At 42.2% G+C, this 23,124-nt stretch overlaps 1 protein-coding gene across 6 annotated transcripts in view; it reads right to left on the bottom strand.

The window, feature by feature from the left end:
* Nucleotides 1–23,124, bottom strand: part of SIL1 (SIL1 nucleotide exchange factor) — a 291,152-nt gene that overhangs the window by 75,630 nt on the left and 192,398 nt on the right. For all 6 annotated transcript variants that reach the window (XM_032627597.1, XM_032627595.1, XM_032627594.1 and 3 more), the window contains 2 exons: nucleotides 12,466–12,586; nucleotides 5,287–5,386 (listed from right to left, as the gene is read on the bottom strand). In XM_032627597.1, coding sequence (XP_032483488.1) covers nucleotides 5,287–5,386; nucleotides 12,466–12,586 — 221 coding nt within the window. The remainder of the gene's footprint in view (nucleotides 1–5,286; nucleotides 5,387–12,465; nucleotides 12,587–23,124) is intronic.

Here is a 23,124-nt window from a genome sequence, read left to right as displayed (position 1 = left end):
ACATATATTATTAAACACACACGGAATTACAGATGATGTCATAATTTTTGCTACAACTATCAAACATAATTTTAAAACTTCAAGAGAAGGATAGTCTATTATAGTTTCCCTTATTTTTATTCACTTCACTGTTCTTTCTTCCCAATGGTCCATGTTTTCTTCTGTTATTATTTCCTTTCTCTTTGAAAAATATTCTTTAGTCATTTTTTTAGGTAGGTCTGCTGGTGATAAATTCTTTTAATTTTCTTTTGTGTGAGAGTGTCTTGATTTTCTCCCTGACACTCCTGAAGGAGATTTTCATTGGCTACAGAATTCTGAGTGAACAATTTGTTTTTTTTAGCACTTGAAAAATATGCCACATATTTTTGGCCTTGTGATTTCAGATGAAAAAGATGCTGTCATTCAATCATTATTCCCTATTGATAGTACGTGGTTTCTGTCTTGCTGCTTTCCAGATTTTTTTTCTGTCTTTAGTTTTCAGAAGGTTGACTGTGATGTGTCATGGTATTGATTTCTTTGAATTTATCCTATTTAGAATTCACTCAGCTTCATGACTCTGTGGGTTTATATCTTTCACCAATTGGGGGAGTTTTCCATCTTTATTTCTTTGATTATTTTCTCAGCCCATATTCTTTCTCCTCTCCTTCTGAGACTCTGTGACACAGATCTTAGATTTTGTTATAATCCTACAGGTCCTTAAGTCTCTGTTCATTTTTTTTTTCAATCTGTTTTCTGTTACTTAGATGACTTTTTATCTGTCTTTAAGTTCACTGATTCTTTTCTTTCTCATCTCTATTCTACTAGTAAGCCTATCCAGTGATTAATTTTCTAATTTTCAGTTGTATTTTTCAGTTCTAAAATTCTATGCTGTTCTTTCTTATGTCTTCTATTTCTCTGCTGAGATTATCATTTGTCTCAAGAGTGTACATAACTGCTTGAAGCATTTTTATGATAACTGCTTTAAAATTCTTGTTTGATAATACCAACTCCTGGGTCATCTCACTGTTGGCATTGGTTAATTGTCTTTCCTAATTCAAGTTTTGATTTTCCTGGTTCTTGGTATGATGAGTGATTTTTGGTATACTAGGCATTTTGAGTATTAAGTTATAAGACTCTGAATTCCACTGAAACTTCCTTTACAGTAAGCAGTCACACTGTTTAGGTTTAATATGTTGGTTCTGGTCTTCTTGTACAGTTGTGACCCCAAGACAATTTAGTTTTCACAGAATTTGCAGTGTTATTTTGGTCTGCTTCCTGTGTGTGCTACCTAGAGCTAATCTAAAAACATGGGCAGTATTCTACACTGTAGTTCCATTCTCAAATCTGCTGTGTTAATTCTGGTCAGTTTCTCTTGTGGGTTACTAGGGAGCATTCCCAGAACTTCATATGCAAAATTCCTTTCTCCATCTCCCTTCCCTCCAAAACCCTACCACCACTCTCTTGTTAGGAGAAGGAAGAGCATCACCTGCCACTGCTGCACACTCAGCATTGGGAATGGAAGCCCTTCCTTGGCCTCTACTGACATCACCTTGGCAGGGTAACTGAAGCACTGCCTCATCACTGCTGATCCGAGGGTAGAAGTTCAGGCTCCTCACTTATCCCCATTAACACTGCCCCGGAGTAGAAAGCAGAATGCTAACTTACGCTGCCTTGTTCCCACCAGATGGAGGGTAGAAGTACAGACTCTCCATTCACCAGCCCTCTGGCATCGCTGAAGCTAAGAGAAGTAAAAAACTACCTTGGTGCTGCCAGGGAGGGGACAGACATTCAGGTTCCCTTCTTGGCCTCTGCTGACACCACCCCAACAGAAAAAGCAGCCTGCTACATGCATGTGAAGGGTGAAAACCAGGCTCCACACTTGGTCTCTGCTGGTACTACAGCAGTGGGAGAAGCAGAGAATAGTCTTCTACCACTGGGCAGAGAGTAGAAATTCAGGCTCTCTGCTCAATTCTCCCTGACACCACCTTGATTGAGGTAGAAGAGCACTGCCTCACACCATCTATTGCCACCAGAGGGGGTGCAAGTTCAGTCTCCCCACTCAGCTTCTGCTGACACCACTCTGGTGGAGGAAAGAGAGTACAGCTTTGCTATATTACACCAAATGGGAGGTGGAAATACAAGTTCCCCATTCAACTCCCACTGGCACTAAGAGAGGTCTTTGGCTAAAGCAGAATAAGTATTGTCAAAAAGTTCTTTGTTCTATTAGGCTGCCCTTTTCCTAGTTCTATCTTAGGAAGAGCAGGCCTTTCTTAGGGCCTTTTCTCTATCTGTACCTGTTGCTATTTCCATGATACGGGCTACTCCAGTGCCCATTCTGGGATATACAGAGGGCAAAAAGAAAGCCAAGGAACTCACTGCCATGTCATCCCTGAAATTCCAAGGTCCCTATCTAATCCACCTTCTTCTTCTCACCTTTAAAGTTTTCTTATATTTGCTTTTAGTATTATGTCCAGGATTTTTAGTTGTCCTGAGCAGGAAGAATAGGGAGAAATGAGTCTATTTTATCTTGGCCAGAATCAGAAGTTTAAGAAGGCCATATTTGGGGGACCTCCTGGTGTTCCAGTGGTAAAGAATCTGCCTTCCAATGCAGGGGACGCGGGTTCGATCCCTGGTCGGGGAACTAAGATCCAACATGCCGCGGGGCAACTAAGCCCACGCGCCTCAACTAGAGAGAAAAAACCCACACACCACAACCAGAAAGAGAGAAGCCCGCATACCAAAATGAAGAGCCCGTGCACCACAATAAAAGATCCCACAGGCCGCAGTGAAGATCCCTCGTGCCACAACTAAGACCCAACGCAGCCAAAAATAAATAAAATAAATAAATATTTTTAAAAAAGAAGACCATATTTTTTAATGGAGCAATTTATAGGATATAGGTAAATAACAGCTGACATGATAAAACATAAAGCATCAAGCAATTTGTATGATAGTAGAGGGATAAAGAGATCAGGTTCAAAAACAATGGCCCAAATGTGTTGGGTAAGACAGAGATTTTCCACAAAACAAGGGACTCTGGGGGCTTCGCTGGTGGCGCAGTGGTTGAGAGTCCGCCTGCCGATGCAGGGGACACGGGTTTGTGCCCCGGTCTGGGAAGATCCCACATGCCACGGAGCGGCTGGGCCCGTGAACCATGGCCGCTGAGCCTGTGCGTCCAGAGCCTGTGCTCTGCAACAGGAGAGGCCACAACAGTGAGAGGCCCGCGTACCGCAAAAAAAAAAAAAAAAAAAAAAGCAAGGGACTCTGGGAAGGACTGATTCACTTAAATCTAATAAGTTACCAATGGTTATAATGGAATTGATGCCCTTCCCCCAAAAAAATCAGGTAAAAAAAATTCACTCAATTGGTTGAGATATGATACAATATCTCACAGTATTGTCTTTATAAATAGTAAAAGTACATCCTGTACTTGCAAGTCACCATGCAAAGATTTTGTTTAAAGATTGATAAACAAAAAGTATTATGGTATCTGCGGCCAGGAGCTTGAGACATGTAAGAAACTCCCCAACCTACTTCAAGTTAATTTATTTGCCAGTCCCAATGCATTGGCAGGGAGCTGAGTCAGTCCAGGAAGGATACAAATGAAAATGAGAAAAAGAACCTAGGACCCAGCACCTCAGTGAAGGAGCTAACAACCTAAGTGCCACAGAAGTAAAGAAACAGTGTGGCAGCCATAAGTCAGAAGTGGCAGCTGACTCAAATCAGCTGGTACAGGAGTGTCGTATTTGGTACCATTATTGGGATCTCCCCTTGCACAGGGAAAGAATTATTTTTAATTGCAAAAAAACAGCAACTGAAAACTTAAATAATCTCTTGCTTTTACATTAAAAAATATTTTCATAATATTCATACTTTTCTACACTAATTGAATTAGGGGATAAGAATGTCATTAAAGAGAGCAAAGAGAAGAGACAGGGGTGCAGTGGGTCTTCCACCCACAGAGAAAACATGGAACAGGGGCCAACTTTTATGTTCCCATCTGCTCCATGTGGAGCTCATGGTGAGAGAATGAGTGGGAATGAGCCCAACCCCTGGTCACAGGAATACCAATCTCTGTTCCGGGCACCTAAGCATGCACTGCTCTCCTCTGCTGGCCTCACCTTCAGCAGGTAGGGGATTTGCTTTTCCTCACACCTCTCCACCCACACAGTTAATACACCTGTAATGGGATATAATTTTATGCATCACCTTCCTTTACCACAATTGCTGCCATCCTGCTACTCACCTTCTCATACCACATACACTCTCCATGTTGGGAGATGAGACTTTGGTAAGATGAGTAAAGACATGGAGACTTGGCCTGCATATTAACACCTCCTCCTGAGGTCCTCTCCAACACACACACACACACACACACACACACACACACACACACACACAGTCCATCTGTCTCAGAAATACTTAGCTCTGAAGGATCTGAGGGACCTAAAGCTTCCTCCACTAACACACAGGCTGTCAAGAACCTGGTGTTGCCTTTCCAAGATACTGCCAGAATTCTGGGGTGAGGGCAGAGAAATATAATACAAAGCAAAGGGGCTTGTGAAGAGGAGAAGGGGGAGGGAGAACTTAGAAAGGTCTGCAAGGCAGACATTGGAGGAGGTTCTTTCAAGGACAGGACTCAAGTGGAAATGTAAAAACTGATTTGTAACATTCTCTGGCTATCACATGAGCTCATGACCCATCTAAGAATAAGACTTCATTCTGATAGGTTGGGATCCATGAGCCATCCCAGACATTAGAGGTGTAACCAAGGGGCTACAATTCTGCCTCTTTCTCCTTTTCATTCCCTTAGCTTATAAACAAATTTAGAGCTGGAGGGAAACCTCAGCCATCTGTTGTACATTTAAGGAATTTGAGGTCTGGAAAAGGTTTGCTATATGTTCAAAGGACTTGGGCTCCTTCCTTCCTGGCCTAGGTCCTCTGTCCTTTAAACTTGTGTCTAATCCAAGTATAAGTGAAGAGATCTGGATTTTAATCTCTATTCCCCTCACTGATGTCTGTGGTAATGCAGAGTATGGCTCTCTCTGCTTTGTGCTTCAATTTTCCCAAATATGTAATGGGAAGTTGGATTCTAATGCAAACGATGACAGAAAAGCTCCCAGCATTTTTTTTAAGAGTCTGTAAAGGGTTACTTATTTGGCATTAACTTACTTGGCTCTTTAAATTATTTTATAATATTATTGTTATTATTATCCCATGTTCACTGCTAAAGCTTCAGGAGACAGTGATTCTCTTCAAGGCCATTCTGCAGGATAACATGAACTCACTATAAACAACATCACAAACCTTGTCTTCCTTTGAACTCTCCATATCTGCCCCCTCCTTGAATTTTGCCAGTGCGCTCTTGAGGTCCTGAGATGTATAGGTGTTGGTGTTGATGTCCAGCCTGTCCAAAGAGAAGTTGAGAGTCACAAGGGGGGCACCATCTTTCCCAAGAAAGAAAACCCCTCTGGGTGGCTGGCACTCCAAGGCCAGCTAATCCAGGCCAGCTCTAACTCAGAGCACACTATCCTAACTTTGCCGTGGGTCAGCCAGAAGTCTAACAGGGTGATCTCACCTTGAAGCTAGAGGAGGAAAGAGCTGAAGATGGAGTCACTTCATGAAAGAGGAGAAAATGGCATAAGGCAGACAGAAGCCCACCACGGACAGAGAGCTCTCAACCAGCTACTTGGGTAGAACAAGTCTAGAATGTCTGTGCGATGCTGCTCTCTCAGTACGTGCCAGAGTAAGACCTCCTGGAGGACGCTGGGCACAGACGGAGGAGATAACATATACCCTATTTATATTCTTCTAGGAAAGAGACCAACAGGGACCTGAGCCCCCCAAGTGTGTGCCTGACCTGATTTGACGACTCAGTCTATCTTTACAAAAACAGGTTGGATAAATTCATACCCTTAAGACCAACCCCTGAGCACAGAGTACATGCAGGAGGTATGAGTCAACCTGACAAAGGAATGAGTTTGAGATACTGAGAACTAAAATCGAGGCCAGCCACCTTCCATAGCCAGCCTCCAAGGACAGGGAAGAAAGGAACCAATGTGGACATAATGTCAGGAACCTGGCAGAGACTAGAGTGGTATCCTCACAAAGAGCCCTGGAGCTGATCCAAGCCACAACAATTCATCTTGACTGCAGAGAAGGTATTCATGGGGTGAGGGGGTGGAAGGCAGGTTTTGCCACCAGCACTCACTTCAGTTCAGTTAACAGAGGTAAGAAAAAGAGTGGTACATACAGACTAAGGGAAGCGTAGAAAGTGGGCTGTGCATGACAAGACTGTCCAGCTGGCAGGGCAGGGGGAGGGAGGAATCCAGCTATCCCTGGAGATATATCAGAGGCTGGGGAGGAAGGGGCTACTGGACCACTCTCTGTTCCAGGCGAGATGAGTACATCAGTCTCATGGTCCAAGATCCTAGCCAGCCTCAGGTCTCATGAGAGGTACTCACTCAGTCTTTGATTCATCCTAGAGACCCCTTAGGGCCCTCAGACTTGACTTCTTTAAACCCCAGTCCTCCTAAACTAATTAATAATAGCTAATCACTCCCATTTACAGACCACTTATCCATGTGTCAGACACTATGTTAACCCTTTAGAAGTAATATTTCATTCAAATCATTACCACAACCCTACAAGGTAGGAAAGAGAACCCCTTTCCTGTCAGAGAATCACCCACTGCCAGTTGCATGAGGATGCCACTGCCCTGACCCTTACCCCTAGGAGGGAGTTACGTATTTAGGGCTATAACTTGAGCAGATTATCTTCTCCTTCCTCCAATACTTGGTCAGGATTAATCCCGTCATGTCTGTATAACTGTTTACTGCCTAAAGTCCCATTCTTCAGGCTATCCATCATCACCCACTCTCAGCCCCAACTGCACACACAGAAGTGTGCACATGTGTGGGTACACACGAGTGTGTGCACACGCACAGGCACACATACAACTATCCTCAGCTATTCTTACTTTATTCTTCACTGAGAAAAACAGATGTTATCAAGAACTCCCTCACCTTTCCATCATCCACTCTATACACCACCCTGCACCTAGATCTGTATTTTCTGCTTTCTCTACTATTGGAATGGATGACAGTGTCCCTGCCCCTGCTGAACTTAGGCTAGAGATCCCACTTGCCTTTTCAAAAGCTTTAACTCCCATAATTATACCACTCCCACCTGCCTGCATCATCAAGTTTTCCTTTGATTGGATTATTCCCATCAGCATACCAACACTCCTTTGACTCCACAGTCTCTAATTATCATGCCATTTCCCTGCTCCTGTTCAGATTAAGTAAAACTTTATGAACACATTGTCTTCATTCACTATCCACACCTCCTTGAATGCTATTTACGTTGCCATATGCATTAACCTGGATTTTATTCCCACAACCCCACTAAAACTGCTCATCAAAATTCCCAGTAACTGATGGTCAAATCCAATGGACTCTTCACTAGTGCCATGTTCCTCAACCACTCAGCAGCATTTACACAGTTCACCCCTCCCTCCTTGAAACACTCTCCTTTCCCGGCTTCTTGTTGCCATACTCTCCGGGTTCTTCCTCTTCCTTACTCCTTCTCTGTCTCTTCTTGTTGGCTCCTTATCTCCTACCTAAATCCTATATGCTGGAACACCTCAGAGTTCAATCCTGGAAAATCTTTTCTTCTCCATCTCTACCCTCTCACCTAAATATTTTTAAATGTCTATCAGGCAGTGATGCCCAAATTTACATCTTTGACCCAAATCTCTTCTCTGAGTACCAGCCAGACTCCTGTACAACTACTGATATATCTTGGATCTCGGATGTTTAATGGCCACCCCAAACTTATTACATCTAAAACATAGGTCTTGATAATTCTCCCCATAAAACTGTCCCTCTCAATCTTTTCTATTTCAATAAATAGTACCTTCAAGTACCTAGTTGTGCAAATCCCAAATGAGGCTTTACCCTGAACCCCTAACCCTACCCTTTTTCCAACCCCTACATCTAAGTCGTAAGCAAGTCCTATTGCTGCTACCTCCAAATTAAATCTCCAATTCATCCACTCTCCTTCACACACCATAGACTAAGCCACCATTATGTTTTGCCTGATCCACTTAAATGACATTCTAATTGTCTCTGTGCATCTTTTTTTGTCCACCTTCAATCTATCCTCCATATACATAGCAACTAGAATGATCTTGCTAAACTACATTACATTAAATGACTCTCCCACCCCAAATCCTCCAATGGCTTTCCATTACAATTCTACTTAAATGAAGAACATTTAACATGCTCCTCAAAAGTCCACATGATCTGTCCCCTCATACCTTCCCAATCTCATCTCATGTTAGTCTTCTTCCTTCTCCTACCCTCTAGTCAACCTGATCATTTTCCTGTTTCTTGAACTTGACAAAGCCCTTTCCTTAACAAAGCCAGAAAATCTTCTTGTTTCTTCTGCCTGAAATGCTCTAACCATAAACCTATAAAACCAACCCTCTGCATGACTAAATGCCCCTCATACTTCAGGTCTCAGTTCAAACATCTCTTTGAGAAGGCCTTCTCAAACCATCCTATCTACAGTTACCTCCCTCAGGGACTTATCACCTTATTTCTTCCCTAGTATTATTATAATCTGTAATTACCTTACTTGCATACTTATTTCTCTCTTTTCCTGCCTGCCAACCTCAATAAAGCTAGCATCTTGCCTGTTTTGTTTACTACTGTATCCCCAGTGCCTGGCACATAGGCACTCAATAGGTCTTTTGTGAAATGAATGAATGGAGTAAGCAAATGGTCCTGTCCTTGGCCCACTCCCTTATTAACTACTATACCATATTATACCGTGGTAAATGCTCAACCCAAAATGAAACAACTTGGATGCAGTTTGTCCCTTATCCCTCTAAACATAAGAGGATGACTCAAAAATCTGGTTGTTCCAAGGCAAAAATAGAGATGTACTATGTAGAGATTGACAGGGATACAGACTAAAACCAGTGGAGACGGCAATACCTAACACACAAAGAGGAAGAGGAAAACCTGCTGAGAGCCAACTATACACTGAACTCAGGTAGCGCCAAGAGAATCTTCTGGGACAAGTCAGAGTCAGGAAACCTCTCCCAGGCTTTAGAACCCACAGGAACTGCAGCTCTAGGTAGCAGTGTGGCCAGTCACACATCCAGCAGCTCTAATGGGGAAGCTGCCATGAATTAGGCTGAATGGACTATCCCCATCTCTCTCTAGCCAGTGGTTCTTTTTTTTTTTTTTTTTTTTTTTAATTTACTTATTTTTATTTTTGGCTGCCTTAGGTATTTGTTGCTGTGCGTGGGCTTTCTCTAGTTGCAGCAAGCAGGGGCTACTCTTTGTTGCAGTTCGCGGGCTTCTCATTGGGTGGCTTCTCTTGTTGCAGAGCACGGGCTTTAAGCGCGTGGGCTTCAGTAGTTGTGGCACTCGGGCTCAGTAGTTGTGGCTCGCGGGCTCTAGAGCGCAGGCTCCATAGTTGTGGCACACGGGCTTAGTTGCTCCGCGGCATGTGGGATCTTCCCGGACCAGGGCTCGAACCCGTGTCCCCTGCACTGGCAGGCGGATTCTTAACCACTGAGCCAGCAGGGAAGTCCTAGCCAGTGGTTTTTAACTTTGTGGGATCACCAACTTCTTTGACAATCTGATGGAAAGCTGTGGATCTTGTTCCCCAAAACAGAATTAAGTCAATAAGCAAAATATTATAACAATTTTGAAAATTAGCCCTGCCCTTTGGCCTATGTTCCCATTCCAGAACTAAAGAGGCAGGAAGACACTGTAAAGTGGAATTAAAGGAGCACAGGATGAGGTCCACTCCATGAGAAGGAAGTCACCACCAAAGGCAACCAGAGACTCACTGAGCTCACAGCACTGAACACCCACACCACCTTGTCAACGCCTTTGGGCTTCTGTTCAGACAGGTTTGCTGCTGGCTATAAATGCTGAGAAGGAAGAAGACATGTCCAGCATATCCTGGAGGCTATTCCAGGGCAGAGCCCTCAGAAACGTTCCAAAGGAGAAAAGCAAAGAGGCAGGAGTAGGGACGAATATTCTTCTCTTATGGTGTCTCTACTACAGACCACATGGATGGCTCTGCTTTCTAGTATAAAAAGACAGGAGCAACAGACAAAGCAATAAGTGCTCCTACTGATGATCTATGGTCAGGTATTGGAGAAATCACTTCCCATAGTATTAAAACCAACAAATAAAAAGCTCCAAATTCATCAAGTTCCTAAACCAGGAAAAAATAGTCTTAAACCAGGAAAAAATAGTCTTCTTATTCAGAAAATAAGACTTGACTTAGATGTGAGAAAAGACTTCCTAAGTACTTTGAGACACTGAAAAATGTATGTATATGCATGCTAGGGATGGAGGGAGGTTGACAGGGGTTACGACGAGATTTGATTCTTTCTTCGACAGTTCTGAGAAAACAATCATTATATAACCTGGGTTAATCCAGGTTCAGGCCTATATGGAGAGATGGGGGAAAGTAAAGATCCTTCCCACTTTGGGGTGACTATAAGGACGACAAATAGCTCCTTATCTATCATAATATAAAGTTGAATTTTCCAACAGTGAAAAATGCCCAAATCTGAATAAGCTACTTTGTGGGCTTGTGAGTGCCACATGGACAGGATGGATGACCTTTTGCCAGGTACATAAAAGAAAAGACTCAGGTAAAAATTGGGTCTCTAAGGTAACTTTCTGCCTCATATTTAACTGCAAAATATTGTTAAAATAATAAAAATCCAAGGACTGAGTAACACTAACCCCACTCAGTAATCCATGATTGATTCCCAATACTTACATAAATAGGATATCTCAGAGATATTGAGGTCACTGTTCCAAACCATCGCAATAAAGTGAATATTGCAATAAAGCGAGTCACATGAATTTTTTGGCTTCCCACTGCACATAAGTTATGTTTACACTATACTGTAGTCTATTAAGTGTGCAACAGCATTACGTCTAAAAAAAAGTAGGTACCTTAATTAAAAGATACATGACAGGGCTTCCCTGGTGGTGCAGTGGTTGAGAGTCCGCCTGCCAATGCGGGGGACGCGGGTTCGTGCCCGGGTCTGGGAAGATCCCGCATGCCGCGGAGCGGCTAAGCCCGTGAGCCATGGCCGCTAAGCCTGTGCATCCGGAGCCTGTGCTCCGCAACAGGAGAGGCCACAACAATGAGAGGCCCACGTAGCACAAAAAAAAAAAAAAGACACATGACAAAAACCAATACAAACCAAAAAACCAATTACAATAGTAACATCAAAGATCTATTCATCAAAGAACTAATCACAGGATCACCATAACAAATATTAATGAAAAAGTTTGAAATATTGTGAAAATTACCAAAATGTGACACAGAGACATGAAGTGAGCAAATGCTGTTGGAAAAATGGTAGCAATAGACTTGCTCGACACAGGGTTACCACAAATCTTCAATTTGTGAAAAACGCAGTATCTGCGAACTGCAACAAAGTGAAGCACAATAAAACGAGATATGCTCGTATTAGAACAGGGACAGCAAACTATTTGTAATAATCAGATAATATTTTAGGCTTTGTAGGCCTTATGGGGTGATTTTCCCAACTACTCAACTCTGTCAGTGTAGCAAGAAATCAGCCATAGACAATACCTAAATGAGTGAGCGTGGCTATGTTCCAATAATACTTTATTTATGGACACCAGAATCTGAATTTCAAATAATTTTCAGTCATGAAATATTTTTCTTCTTCATTTTTTTTCAACCATTAAAAAATGTTAACAACAACCTAGCTTCTGGGTCATACAAAAAAAGGCAGTAGTCCCAATATTTTGCTTCAGGCCATAATTTGCTGGTCCCCTGCAACCCCATGCCTCAACCTCCTTCTCCCTTACACAGGAAATAGCAAGCAAAAAAACTTGGTAATTCAAGGCAAAAAACAAAAATAGAGACTACGAATTGCCCAAAAGCAAATAATCTAAACTGATTATTAAAAAATAAGGCAACTCTTACCACTGGAGAACTTTTGAAAGTCTGTTTTAATATAGACTAACAAGAGGAAAAGTTGGTCTGAATTAAAGACTTTAAAATGCAATTTTATTGTTCACCAAGGAAGTATTACTGCAAAGCAGAAGGCCTAACAGGCCTGTTTTAATGAATAGATGACTCATCTGTAATCAGTGCATTAATTGTTGAGATTCAAATGGGTACTCTTAAAGTACTGGGAAAAATGGCTTCATTTTTAAAGCAGGTTAAGCATTCCCCCTACAGCCTTTTTTAAAGTATCAACTTGCTTTGCAAACTATTTATTTCCAAAGACCATAGAAGTAAACATCCATAAAACCCTGACAGATTTATCACAAATTTTAAGCTATTAAATTTCAAAAAATTTAAACCCATGTGTATTTGGGTAAGAAACAATACATTGTCATTACTCTCAGTATTACAGGGTCAATGCTGCCAGTCTCCCAGTCCCTAGGGTTGACACTATACCTTTTGCCTTTTTTCAACCCTTTCAAATTATTTCGAAGCTTGTCCTCATCTTGGAGTTTCACTTCTCTTGCCCCAGTCTGGAGATTCAGCCGCACATGGGATCCTGCAGGAACAGCATGACCTAAAAGCCAAGAAGAGAGGAGACTTATGACCTATACAGTACCTGGAGGGACACTGCATGTGAAAAGTTCCTTCAAGCGAAGTGCATAGCACAAGTTATCTTGGAAAGATGAGGTAAACCCCGAGCATAAAAGAGTAATGATGTAGCAAGAATTCAAGTTTTCTCAATTCTGGCAGGATCACAGCAAACTCCAAGTTACACCAACCACTGTGCCTCCATCAGAGAACCAAGGAGCTGGGGAAACACCACTCCAAGACAAACTGTTCTGTTCCTGCCATCCCACTTCAGCAGGGAGTTTCTATACCTTTGCCTAAGAATTAAAAGGGAACTTGAGTACCTGAGTGTATGTGTATAATGATCCACTTCTAACCTCAAACCCATCCAAAATGCCTCAAGGATTTTTAAAAAGGTATGTTCAGAGTAGAATGGGGAAACCTATCTCTGCGGAGGCTCCCTGAATTGGGGGTTAAATGATGCAAAAAGTGAGACCCAGACTGGGAATAAAGGGAATCCCAAATAGATGGTGCCTTTCGTGCAAAGACTCAGACACGGAAAGTGACAGGCTGCATTCAGGAGGCAGGGAGCAGAAGAGCTTGGAAAAACTGGAAGGGCTGTGGAGGCTGCTGTCTTGATGTGCCACTGGAACCCCAGTTTGGGTAGGAAAATAAAGGATGGTTGAGGAAGTTGGTTCTGGGAAGAGATGAGGCCAAATACTGGCAAGAACAAGAAACTGGTAACTTCTATCCTATTCCTATGATCATGGAGCAAGAGGTAATTTTTTTTTAGCATTAATTCCATCTCCAAGGGAGTTCCCTGGTGGTCTAGTGGTTAGGATTTGGTGCTTTCCCTGCTGTGGCCCAGGTTCAATCCCCAGTCCGGGAACTGAGATTCCACAAGCTGCGCAGCACAGCCAAGGGGAAAAAAAAAAATCCCATCTCCAAATGTATGAAAGGGAGAGATTATCTCACCTGGAGAGATCCAAAACCAACAAAACAACAAGAGTATCTTCCCGGCTGAAGGCTAAGTAGGTCATCCTTGATCTTCCCTCTACTTTAAACCCCATATACCCAATCTCCCAAATCTGGTGTTTCTCCTGCCACATGTCTTCTTTCTTCTTGAATGCATACCTTTCTCTCTGCCCTCCCCACCACTGCCCTTCTCTGAACCATCACCATCTCTCTTCTGGATACTGCCAAAGCCTTCTAACTGGCCTCTACTATCTCCTCTTACCTCCTAATCAAACTGTTCTTTACAATGAATGATTTTTTTTTCTTTCAAAACACAAATCTGACTATGTTATTCCCCTGCCTCGAACCTTTTGATGGCTTCCTACTGTTCTTAAAGATGAAAATCTTCATGCTGGTCAATTAGGCCCTTTTTAGTATCTAGCTCCTTGCCTGCCTCTTCAAACTTGTCCACTCCTCATTCCCCATGTTCTAGGCCACACTAGCCTTCTTCCATTCCATGAAAGGAACATGCTCCCTCCTACCACAGGGCCATTCCACCTGCTGTTCCCTTCACCCAGAATGCTCCTTCCAACCCCAGCCTCCATCTCTTCATTCTTCCAATCCCAGCTAAGAGTCGTTTCCTCTCTGAGAGGCATCCTCTATTTCCCCAGACCAGATCTGGCTTCCATCTAAAGGCTTTCACACAACACCATGACCCGTTTTCTTTCTCTTTCCTTCTTTCTTTTTTTTTTTTTGACCACCCCATGCAGCTTGCAGGATCTTAGTTCCCCAACCAGGGATTGAACCCGGGTCCATGGCAGTGAAAGCACCTAGTCCTAACCACTGGACTGCCAGGGAACTCCCTGCCATGACCCTTTTTCTTAATAATACTTACCACAATCAATAGTTACATCTTAGTTTATCTTCAGGGTCTATCACATATGCAAGCATATAGTAAACCCTCAATAATTATATATTAAGTGAAAAATCAAAAATGGAAAAGAGAAAATCCTAGCTTATCTAGAGGTGTGTGGAAATGCTAACAAGGATTTTCACTAGGACAAGTAGATTCATAATAATTCATAATAATTAGCAGTCATAGTTATTTTTAGTAGTAATTGTACTAATAACAGTAATAATAATATCTTGAATTTTCAGACTTTTGAAATTAGAAATAAAAAAGAGAAAAAGTACATGACTTTAAAAGTTTCAGAACATAACAGGTTAGACTGTGCTAAGCTGGCCAAGGAAAAGACTAGGATCTTATGTGAACCCATTTATTTTATTTGGGGAAAATTCCAAAATTAATCCCTTCACATAAGCCGCCACAGGGGGCAAGAGCAACCACAATAACGTTAACTTAAAATACAGGTTAGGCTCATTTAAAATACATGAAACCAGCCACAGCAGCAGTGGCAGAGGCAACAGAAAACACAGTATTTCAAATGTTTTCACCCCTTTGGGAAAAAGGCCAAGTTAGAGAGTGTGATCTGACCTGCTTCCTTCTAGGGCCTCTCTGAAGGGACCAGAACACTGGAGAAGAACAGAACAGAGGCCAAAAGTCACCAGATACATGCAGGGATTGGGAGGTAAAGGGGAAGGGGACAAGCAGAAAATAAGACAGGAATCCAGAAAGGCAAATAGGCCTGCAAAGTGTGCAGTGTCTATTTCCCTAACCCTGGCTCCCTGAGGGGGGAAAAAATAGGTGGTAGACTGCATCATTGTCACCAGTTCTGTTCCATCCACCCCCGTTACCATGTGACCTCACAGTCCCTCCTACTAGTAGTAGAGTGTACTTTCCCAACCTTTGACTTTGGACTTGGCCTGTGACGTGCTTTGGCCAGCAGGATGTTAGGAAATGTGCCACAGATGTTTGAAATGTGCTTGTGTGTTTCGCTTTTCTCTTTGAATTGTGTAACACTGTGAGAAGAACATGCTCTACTAGCATTCTGATCCAAGAAGGATGAGAGACCCATGGAGCAGACGTGGACCCAAAGTGCAGACTGGAGATGAACCCAACTGAGCCCAACCACAGTCAGCCAAGTCTAGCCTATCTGCAGACATTTGAACAAGAATAAATGACTGGATACCTTTTTTAACTTTTTACTTTGAACTACCTTTAAATGCACACCTGCAAAAATAGTATAGAGAGTTTCCATATATCACTTACACAGCTTTTCCCAATGTTAATATCTTATATAGCCATAGACAGTTACTGGGAAATTAATACCAGTAACCAAACTAAAGATCCTTTTCAAACCTTACCAGTGTTTCCACTAAGGTCCTTTTTTGTTCCAGGATCCCATATGGCCTTTGGTTGTTATTTCTCCCTAGTTTCCTGCACTCTACAACAGTTCCTCAGTCTTCCCTTGTCTTTCATGATCCTGATACCCTCAAGAAATAAATACTTATCAGTTATTCAGGACTGTCTGGTTCTTGTCATGATTAAACTCAAATCATGCCACCTTGACAGAAGAACAGAAATTATGTCATGCTCTTCTCAGTGTATCATATCAAAAGGTTCGTGATGTCAACATGTCTTATACTGGTGATATTGGTCTTGATCAACTAACAAAAGTAATCTATACTGAGCTTTTCCACTGTGGTAAACAAAAATCATGGCAAACTACCAAACTGTAGAAAACAGTCTGGCCGTTTCTCAAAATGTTAGACAAAGAGCTACCATATGAACCCAGCAATTCTTCACCTAGGTGTGTTCACAAGAGAACTAAAAACATATGTTCACACAAAAACTTGTACATGAATGTTCACTGTAGCATTATTTGTAATAGCCAAAATGTGGCAACAACCCAAATGTCCATCAACTCTGAGAAATGAACAAACAAAATGTGGTCTATCCATGCAGCAGAATACTATTCAGCCACTAAAAGGAATGAAATACTTCAAATCATTAAACTGTATCTCAATAAAACTGGAATAAATAAATAAATAAAATACACAGTAACTTAAAAAAAGGGATGAAACACCGATATATACTATAACATGGACGAACTTTGAATGCATTAAACTAACTGAAAGAAGACAGATACAAAAAGTCACATATTATATGATTCCTTTCATATGAAATGTCCTGAATAGGCAAATTAACAGACATAGTAAATTAATGGTTGTCAGGGGCTAGGGGAAGGGAGGAATGGGGAATGACCACTAATAAGCATTGTTTCTTTTTGGGGTGATGAAAATGTGGTGATGGTTACACAATACTGTGTGTATACTAAAAATCCCTGAACTGTTTAAAAAAAGATCATGGGGGAAATATTCTGAGATTATACAAAGCCTCTTTTTCCTCAAACCTCTGCACACCATTAGAGGGATCCGTTTGCAACAATTACCACTGTGGAGACGGTCTAATAGCAATTTTCTACTCCCCTCCTTCCTTACACATTTATTAATTGAAATTTCACTACAAGGAAAAACTGTTCCTCCTCCATCTACTTAATTATTTACTTTATCAATATGTTCTCATGGATATTTTATTCTATGAGTTATAATGCAATATTATCATTATTTTGTTGCTCAAATTATTTCAGCTTTGGCAACTAGGAGCTCCTTCAGGTTAGCTCTTGTGTTCCTTTGGAAAGTCTCTTTCCCCCATCATTTTCTTTTTTCAAGTACTTCCTTACTTTCTGGATCCATAAGATGCTCCAAGTTTATCTTGCATTTTCCCTTTCCCAGCCCTGGAATCAACCATTTTTCAAGGAGTCCTAGTTTTTTATTGAAGAACAGTGTTTAGAAACCATGATCTGCATGATAGGTGTGCTCATTACTACTAGGTTGTCATTGCTTCTGGGCACTCTCTGGGTCAGAGATAAGAAATTTATATGTGTGTATACATATATGCACATATACACATCTGTATTTCTACATCTATTTGTCTGTGGACCTCTTAAAAACTACAAGTTTATACTGATACCTCAGATTCCAATCAGCCCCACAGGGTTCATCTCCCCCATTTCCTTATTTGCAACTTCTTTCTCCAATAGTGAGAAAACTGGTTCTTTTTACCTACAATATTATATTTATTGTTCAATACTAGTACACATACAAAGTAGTTTCAAAACTGCTAACCCATACCCCTGTGAGAAACACATTTGACAAACTAGATTACAGCATTTACATACAGCTCCTTTGTCTTTAATTTTACAGTATCTAGTCAAAGTTATCATTTCACAAGGTCATTTAGGTTAGTTCCATTCTTCCCTACCCCCATCAGTATGATTATGTTATCAATTTGGTTCATTTGTTAGTGTCTGTGTTCCACTTTGTTGTTTCCATTCCTCCACATCCTGGTTGGTTCAATTTTTTATTTGGGGGCATATGAAGGGTACGTGAACTATTACTATGGTTCTAAGAGTCAAAGCTATACAAAAAGAAATTACTGTTGTTTTAAAGCTGAGTTTTGAGTGGTTTGTTTATTGTGGCAATTCATTCCAGTGGTCCGGAAACAAGGAATTTAGAAGTGTCCAATATAAAAAAGTTCTTTTTTTCTGAAATTACATCATTTCTATCTTTTTAGTGTTAAAATGTCCTTTTATAAAATGAGATAATGATGATGGTGGATGATAGTGGGTTGTATCTATGTTAAGGTCCTTAACTCAGCAAAGTAAAGAAACTGGCCTTTGGTCCAGTTCGGACTTTGGTCTGAACTTTCTTTTAAAGTTTTCTGGTCCATGGAACACCATAGTCTAGAAACCACCCATCTATTCTATCAACATTCCCTAGGAGGTTTGAGAATTATTCCCATGGTACACTTTAAATTACTGAATTTTATGGTATATAAATTTTATCTCAATAAAGTTGTTTTAAAAATTAATTTCTTTGGATATAGCAGTACTTCTTTTGAATCCCAGGACAGCAATTAGGCTATCAGATATAGGGCAAGGTGACAGCAAGTATTCCTAAGGGCCAAGAAAAAGCTAAGTTCAGAGCCTAAACACAAACCCAGAAGGATAGTTCTGGGTAGGGTAGAAAGAAGAAAATGAGCCTAGAAAGCCTGAGGCCATCAAACACCTAGGCAAGAGGAATACTGGTAGAAGGGCAGGTAAGAAATATTGATCCAAGATGCAGAAGCCAACTCAAATTCCCATGGGAGGCAGGCAAATAAGAGAGATGAGTGAGGAAGGCCATCTGTAAGACAACAGGGAGTGGTGAGGGCTGAGGAAAAAATGCCCCCTCTGAAAGCATTCAAATTTTAAAATACAAAAGCTAAACAAAACATATCTATATATGGAATTCAGCCCACAGCCAATTTGTGACTACTGGAAAAGATGTTTCACCTATTGACAAATCTTGCCTGACTCAGTATTTGTCCCAACTCACCCAAGTGCCCAATGATTAGAAACTTAGCCCTCCTGGGCTCAGAGTGGCAGCATCCTCCTTGGGTAGTGCCCACAATGAGCCTGCTGTGCAGTCTGACTGCCCTGCTTCAGCGGAGACAGGGCCAATTGAGATGCATGCCACAGTGCCCTGGTTTCTGCGTTGGCATCAGATGCCTTGGGAGTTATATGTCTTTGGGAGGTGTCTCTGTAGGCTTCTGCCTGGAAACCTCCCCCTCCAGGGACTTCTAGGCTCTTTCAAGTCAAACCTGGACACAATGGCAGAAAATCAAGGGCTGCCGCGGCACAGCCTGCTCAGATGAGAGCTGGCCATGAGACCATGAGCACTGTAACTCTGCTACCCATTCAGCTCTTTCTTTGAGGGCCAGGTAAATTCAGGCAAATTCCTTTTTATTTTTTAATATTCATGCCCTTATGTGTCACATGACAAGAATCTATCGTGTCTGCTTTCACTGTGTTAGATTGTTGTGAAGAATAAATGAGAAAACACTGTGTCAGTGCTCAGAAGAAGTTAGAAGTGCTTCAGGAAACACAGCCCCAAAAAGGTAAATGTCGGGGCTTCCCTGGTGGCGCAGTGGTTGAGAGTCCGCCTGCTGATGCAGGGGACACGGGTTCGTGCCCCGGTCCGGGAAGATCCCACATGCCATGGAGCGGCTGGGCCTGTGAGCCATGGCCGCTGAGCCTGTGCGTCCGGAGCCTGTGCTCCGCAACAGGAGAGGCCACAACAGTGAGAGGCCTGCGTACCACAAAAAAAGAAAAAGAAAAAAAAAAAAAGAAGGTAAATGTCAACCAGAATAAAACAAAGACATTTTATTTATCAAGTCCTGTAGGTATGTGATTTTAAAAGAAGTTTTTACAAGAGTAAAAATTCCCAATTATGCCGAGTTTCTAAAGGGCAGGGACCAATTACTTGTGCCCACAGCTCAGGCTCAACTCCAGGCACACAGTAGGCCACCAGAAAGGTCAGCTTGAATGCCAGCCCCCCAGCCCCCACTTCCAAGACCAGAAAGAATAGGAAGAATATGGGACAGGAAGCAATGCCACTCACCTCCAAGCTCCTAACCAGGGCTGGTCAGAGCTGAGACTTTACAAGCACAGTTGCCATGGCTACCACAGCCCTATCCTCCTGCTTTATTATTCAAAAACCCCAAACAAGTCCTGGCAAGATCCCTGCCTCACACAAATGAGCATCTATCCTGTCTCCACGGCAGGACTTGAACTGAACCAGCAACAAAAAAAATGTGCACAAACCTCTCTAGGGTGCTGAACCCTGAACCAATGCTTAATGTTTTTTGAAGGGAAACACAAATGGAGACCTTTTTTGTAAGCAGCAAAACACAGAGTGAACCAGTCTGTATTGTCATTACATTTATGCATTTTCTAAAGGACTAAACAATGGCAAAATGAGAAAAAATAAAAATATTCTCCAAACTGATTTTTTACTCTGCTGTAATCTACAGTCTGGGCAGGGCCTTAGAAGAGTTCTCTGGCATGGCTTCCAAGCAAGGGTGGAAATCCATCACCTGCATTAAAGCCCTTCAGATCAAGAGACTCCACAGTCTTCCTCTGGGAACAGCTATCCTCATCGCTCCCACCACATTCCAGAACTACCCTCCAAAATTTTATCTGCTGTGACCTAACCAATGTCTCCTTTCCAGTTCTCAAGAAGGACAGACAACAGCTGGGCACCAACCTCTGTACACAGAATTCACAACAGCAGTGCTCTCCAAGTACAAGGACTAGCAATGCTACTTGCAAGATTTCCTGTTACAGTTGGAGAGGTACTCTGAACAGCCATCAGGACAAAGGCTCAAAGTAACCATATCCAGGACACCGTGAGCCTCTTTCCACAACTGGCTAGTCAACAAGCATTTACTGAGGATTAGGTAAGAGCCTGCCTGCTCTATTCTAGGCATTCCTTCTACCACACTTTACTGTGTACCCACTGAAGAAAGCCACCTGCTGTGTTGGGCACTGGGAAAGATACCACATTAACAAAACCAATAGCTGCCATTGAGGAATATGAAGTAAACAAGGAAGAGGGGTAACAATATTTAGAGTCCCAAGTCCAGAGAACAGCTTTCAGGCAAGCAAAGAAGTGGGCATATTCAGGGGACAATGAATAACTCCATTTGAAGCTCAGCATATAACAGAAAGAGAAGGAGCAAAGAGGCTAGTTAGAAAGCTATTATACTTGACCTAATCAGATATAATCAAGCCTGAATGAGGAGAATGGGTAGGGAATGGGAAGAGTGAGACGGAGTAAGGGATGACAGTATTTTGACCAGAAAAACTTAGGAATTCTATCTGACAGGGGTCAGTCCTCCTTCCCTCAAAAGCACCAGACCTTTAAGCATGTGCAGTGACTCCTCGCACCAGCCCAGGAGACCTGTCAGAGCCCCACATAAATCCACAGGTAAAGGAGAAGAGGGGAGAAGGGGCAGAGGGGCTACTTTCACCCAGAGACTCAGGATGGGTATCCCACACCTGTTTCCTAGCCCACTGATTGCCTCCGTTCCCCTTTTATCTCTACCCTCAATGTGTTCCATGTTCCTCTTTAGCTCAGAAGAAGACCCAGTGAGACTAACAGATATATAGCACAGCCCTTTAATCAGAGCACTTGAGCTTTTACATCCATGCTGGGAACTGGTTTTCAATAACCCTATTGATTGCTATAGTCTACTAGTTCCTGCCATTTCTTTTTTTAGAGATATAGTCCCCCACCCACATCCTACTCTCTCAACCCTACAAAATGTTAAATATATTCAGATTTCAATCCATTTTCAATTGTGCATACATGTATCTGTTGGGGATGAAGAGACGGGGGGAAAGACTTGAGAAAATTAGAGGGATTTCCCTGGTGGTCCAGTAGTTAAGAATCCATCTTCCAATGCAGGGGACGTGGGTTCGATCCCTGGTCAGGGAACTAAGATCCCACATGCCACGGGGCAACTAAGCCCGCATGCCACAACTAGAGATCCTGTGTGCCACAACCACAGAGCCCATGCACTCTGGAGGCCACAAGCCACAACTACAGAACCCACGTGCTCTGGAGCCCGCATGCCACAACTAGAGAGAAGACCCTGCACTGCAACTACTGAGCCCGTGCACCACAACAAAGAGCCTGCGTGCCACAATAAAGACCTGATGCAGCCATAAGTAAATAAATGCATGAATGAAAAGAAAATTAGAAGAGGAAAGGAATCATTAAGAGACCAAAGGCCAGGCAGTTCTTCCAGCTCTCTAATCCCACTTAGGAATTATTGAGTCAAATAAAATCACATTTTGAAAAGTCTCACTACAATTGAAGTTAACCATAAGATACTGGCAATGAGTTTCTCTTAATAATGAGGAGGGGGAAAACAGCAATTGGGAACGAAGGAGTTAAATGTGCACCTTTCCCAGGGGTCAGGGACCTTAGTTCTACTACAGCTCATTTTCTGGAGAAGACTTGGGGATTCTAGAGTGCCTGCATTTCCCACCCAGGCACAATTTCATTAGCAGCTCATTAGCAAGAGTGGCAACCATTTCTGACTCTTGTTTTTCACAATATTTATTGGTTAATTGACACTTTGAACACAAGTTGACTGAGAACCAAATAAAAGTGCTAAAACCATTCATTAGTCAAATTTAAAACACAAAGATTGTATTCTAAACAAACCCTTTGCTCTCATTTATTTTCCTCAAACAGAAGTCATAATTTAATAAGAGGGCTAAGAAAGCAAAGTACCAAGATATTGTGCCATAATTTTTAATCGTTTTTTTCCCACCACATCAGTCCCCAGGGTTCCTGACATCATAATTGGCTGTCTGTTCTCTTTTACAACACCTGTTACCTCCAGAGCCAAACACAGTTCTGTGAATTATTTCAAAACAGTACCAGCTACTCCTGACCTCTACAATTTCCCCAGTACCTGATGCAAAAGCCCCTCAGTTTGGATGCTCCCTGCAGTGGAAAGAGAGGAAATCCTTAAGTATGAGGGGAGCAAAATTCCTAGGGCCAAATTTCTCTCTAGATAAGTTCTAAAGGATGGGACTCAACTCCCTTCCTTTTTGAGGGAGAGGGGCAGAATGCAAACCAGAAGGGGAAAAGATGCAAATGGAGCAATAGATACAGTGTAGAGAAGGCAGTCAAGGAAACAACCGGTCCCAAGTCCTTGCCCCTCATTGTGAGAGGGCCTCCCTTAAATGTAGGCAACATGGACAACAAAATGAGGTTAGTTACCTGAGCCTT

This window comes from Phocoena sinus, chromosome 3 (genome assembly GCF_008692025.1).
Source record: "Phocoena sinus isolate mPhoSin1 chromosome 3, mPhoSin1.pri, whole genome shotgun sequence".
NCBI lineage: Eukaryota > Metazoa > Chordata > Mammalia > Artiodactyla > Phocoenidae > Phocoena > Phocoena sinus.
The sequence above is the reverse complement of the archived record's forward strand: the minus strand, read 5'-3'. Positions and strand labels throughout refer to the sequence as shown.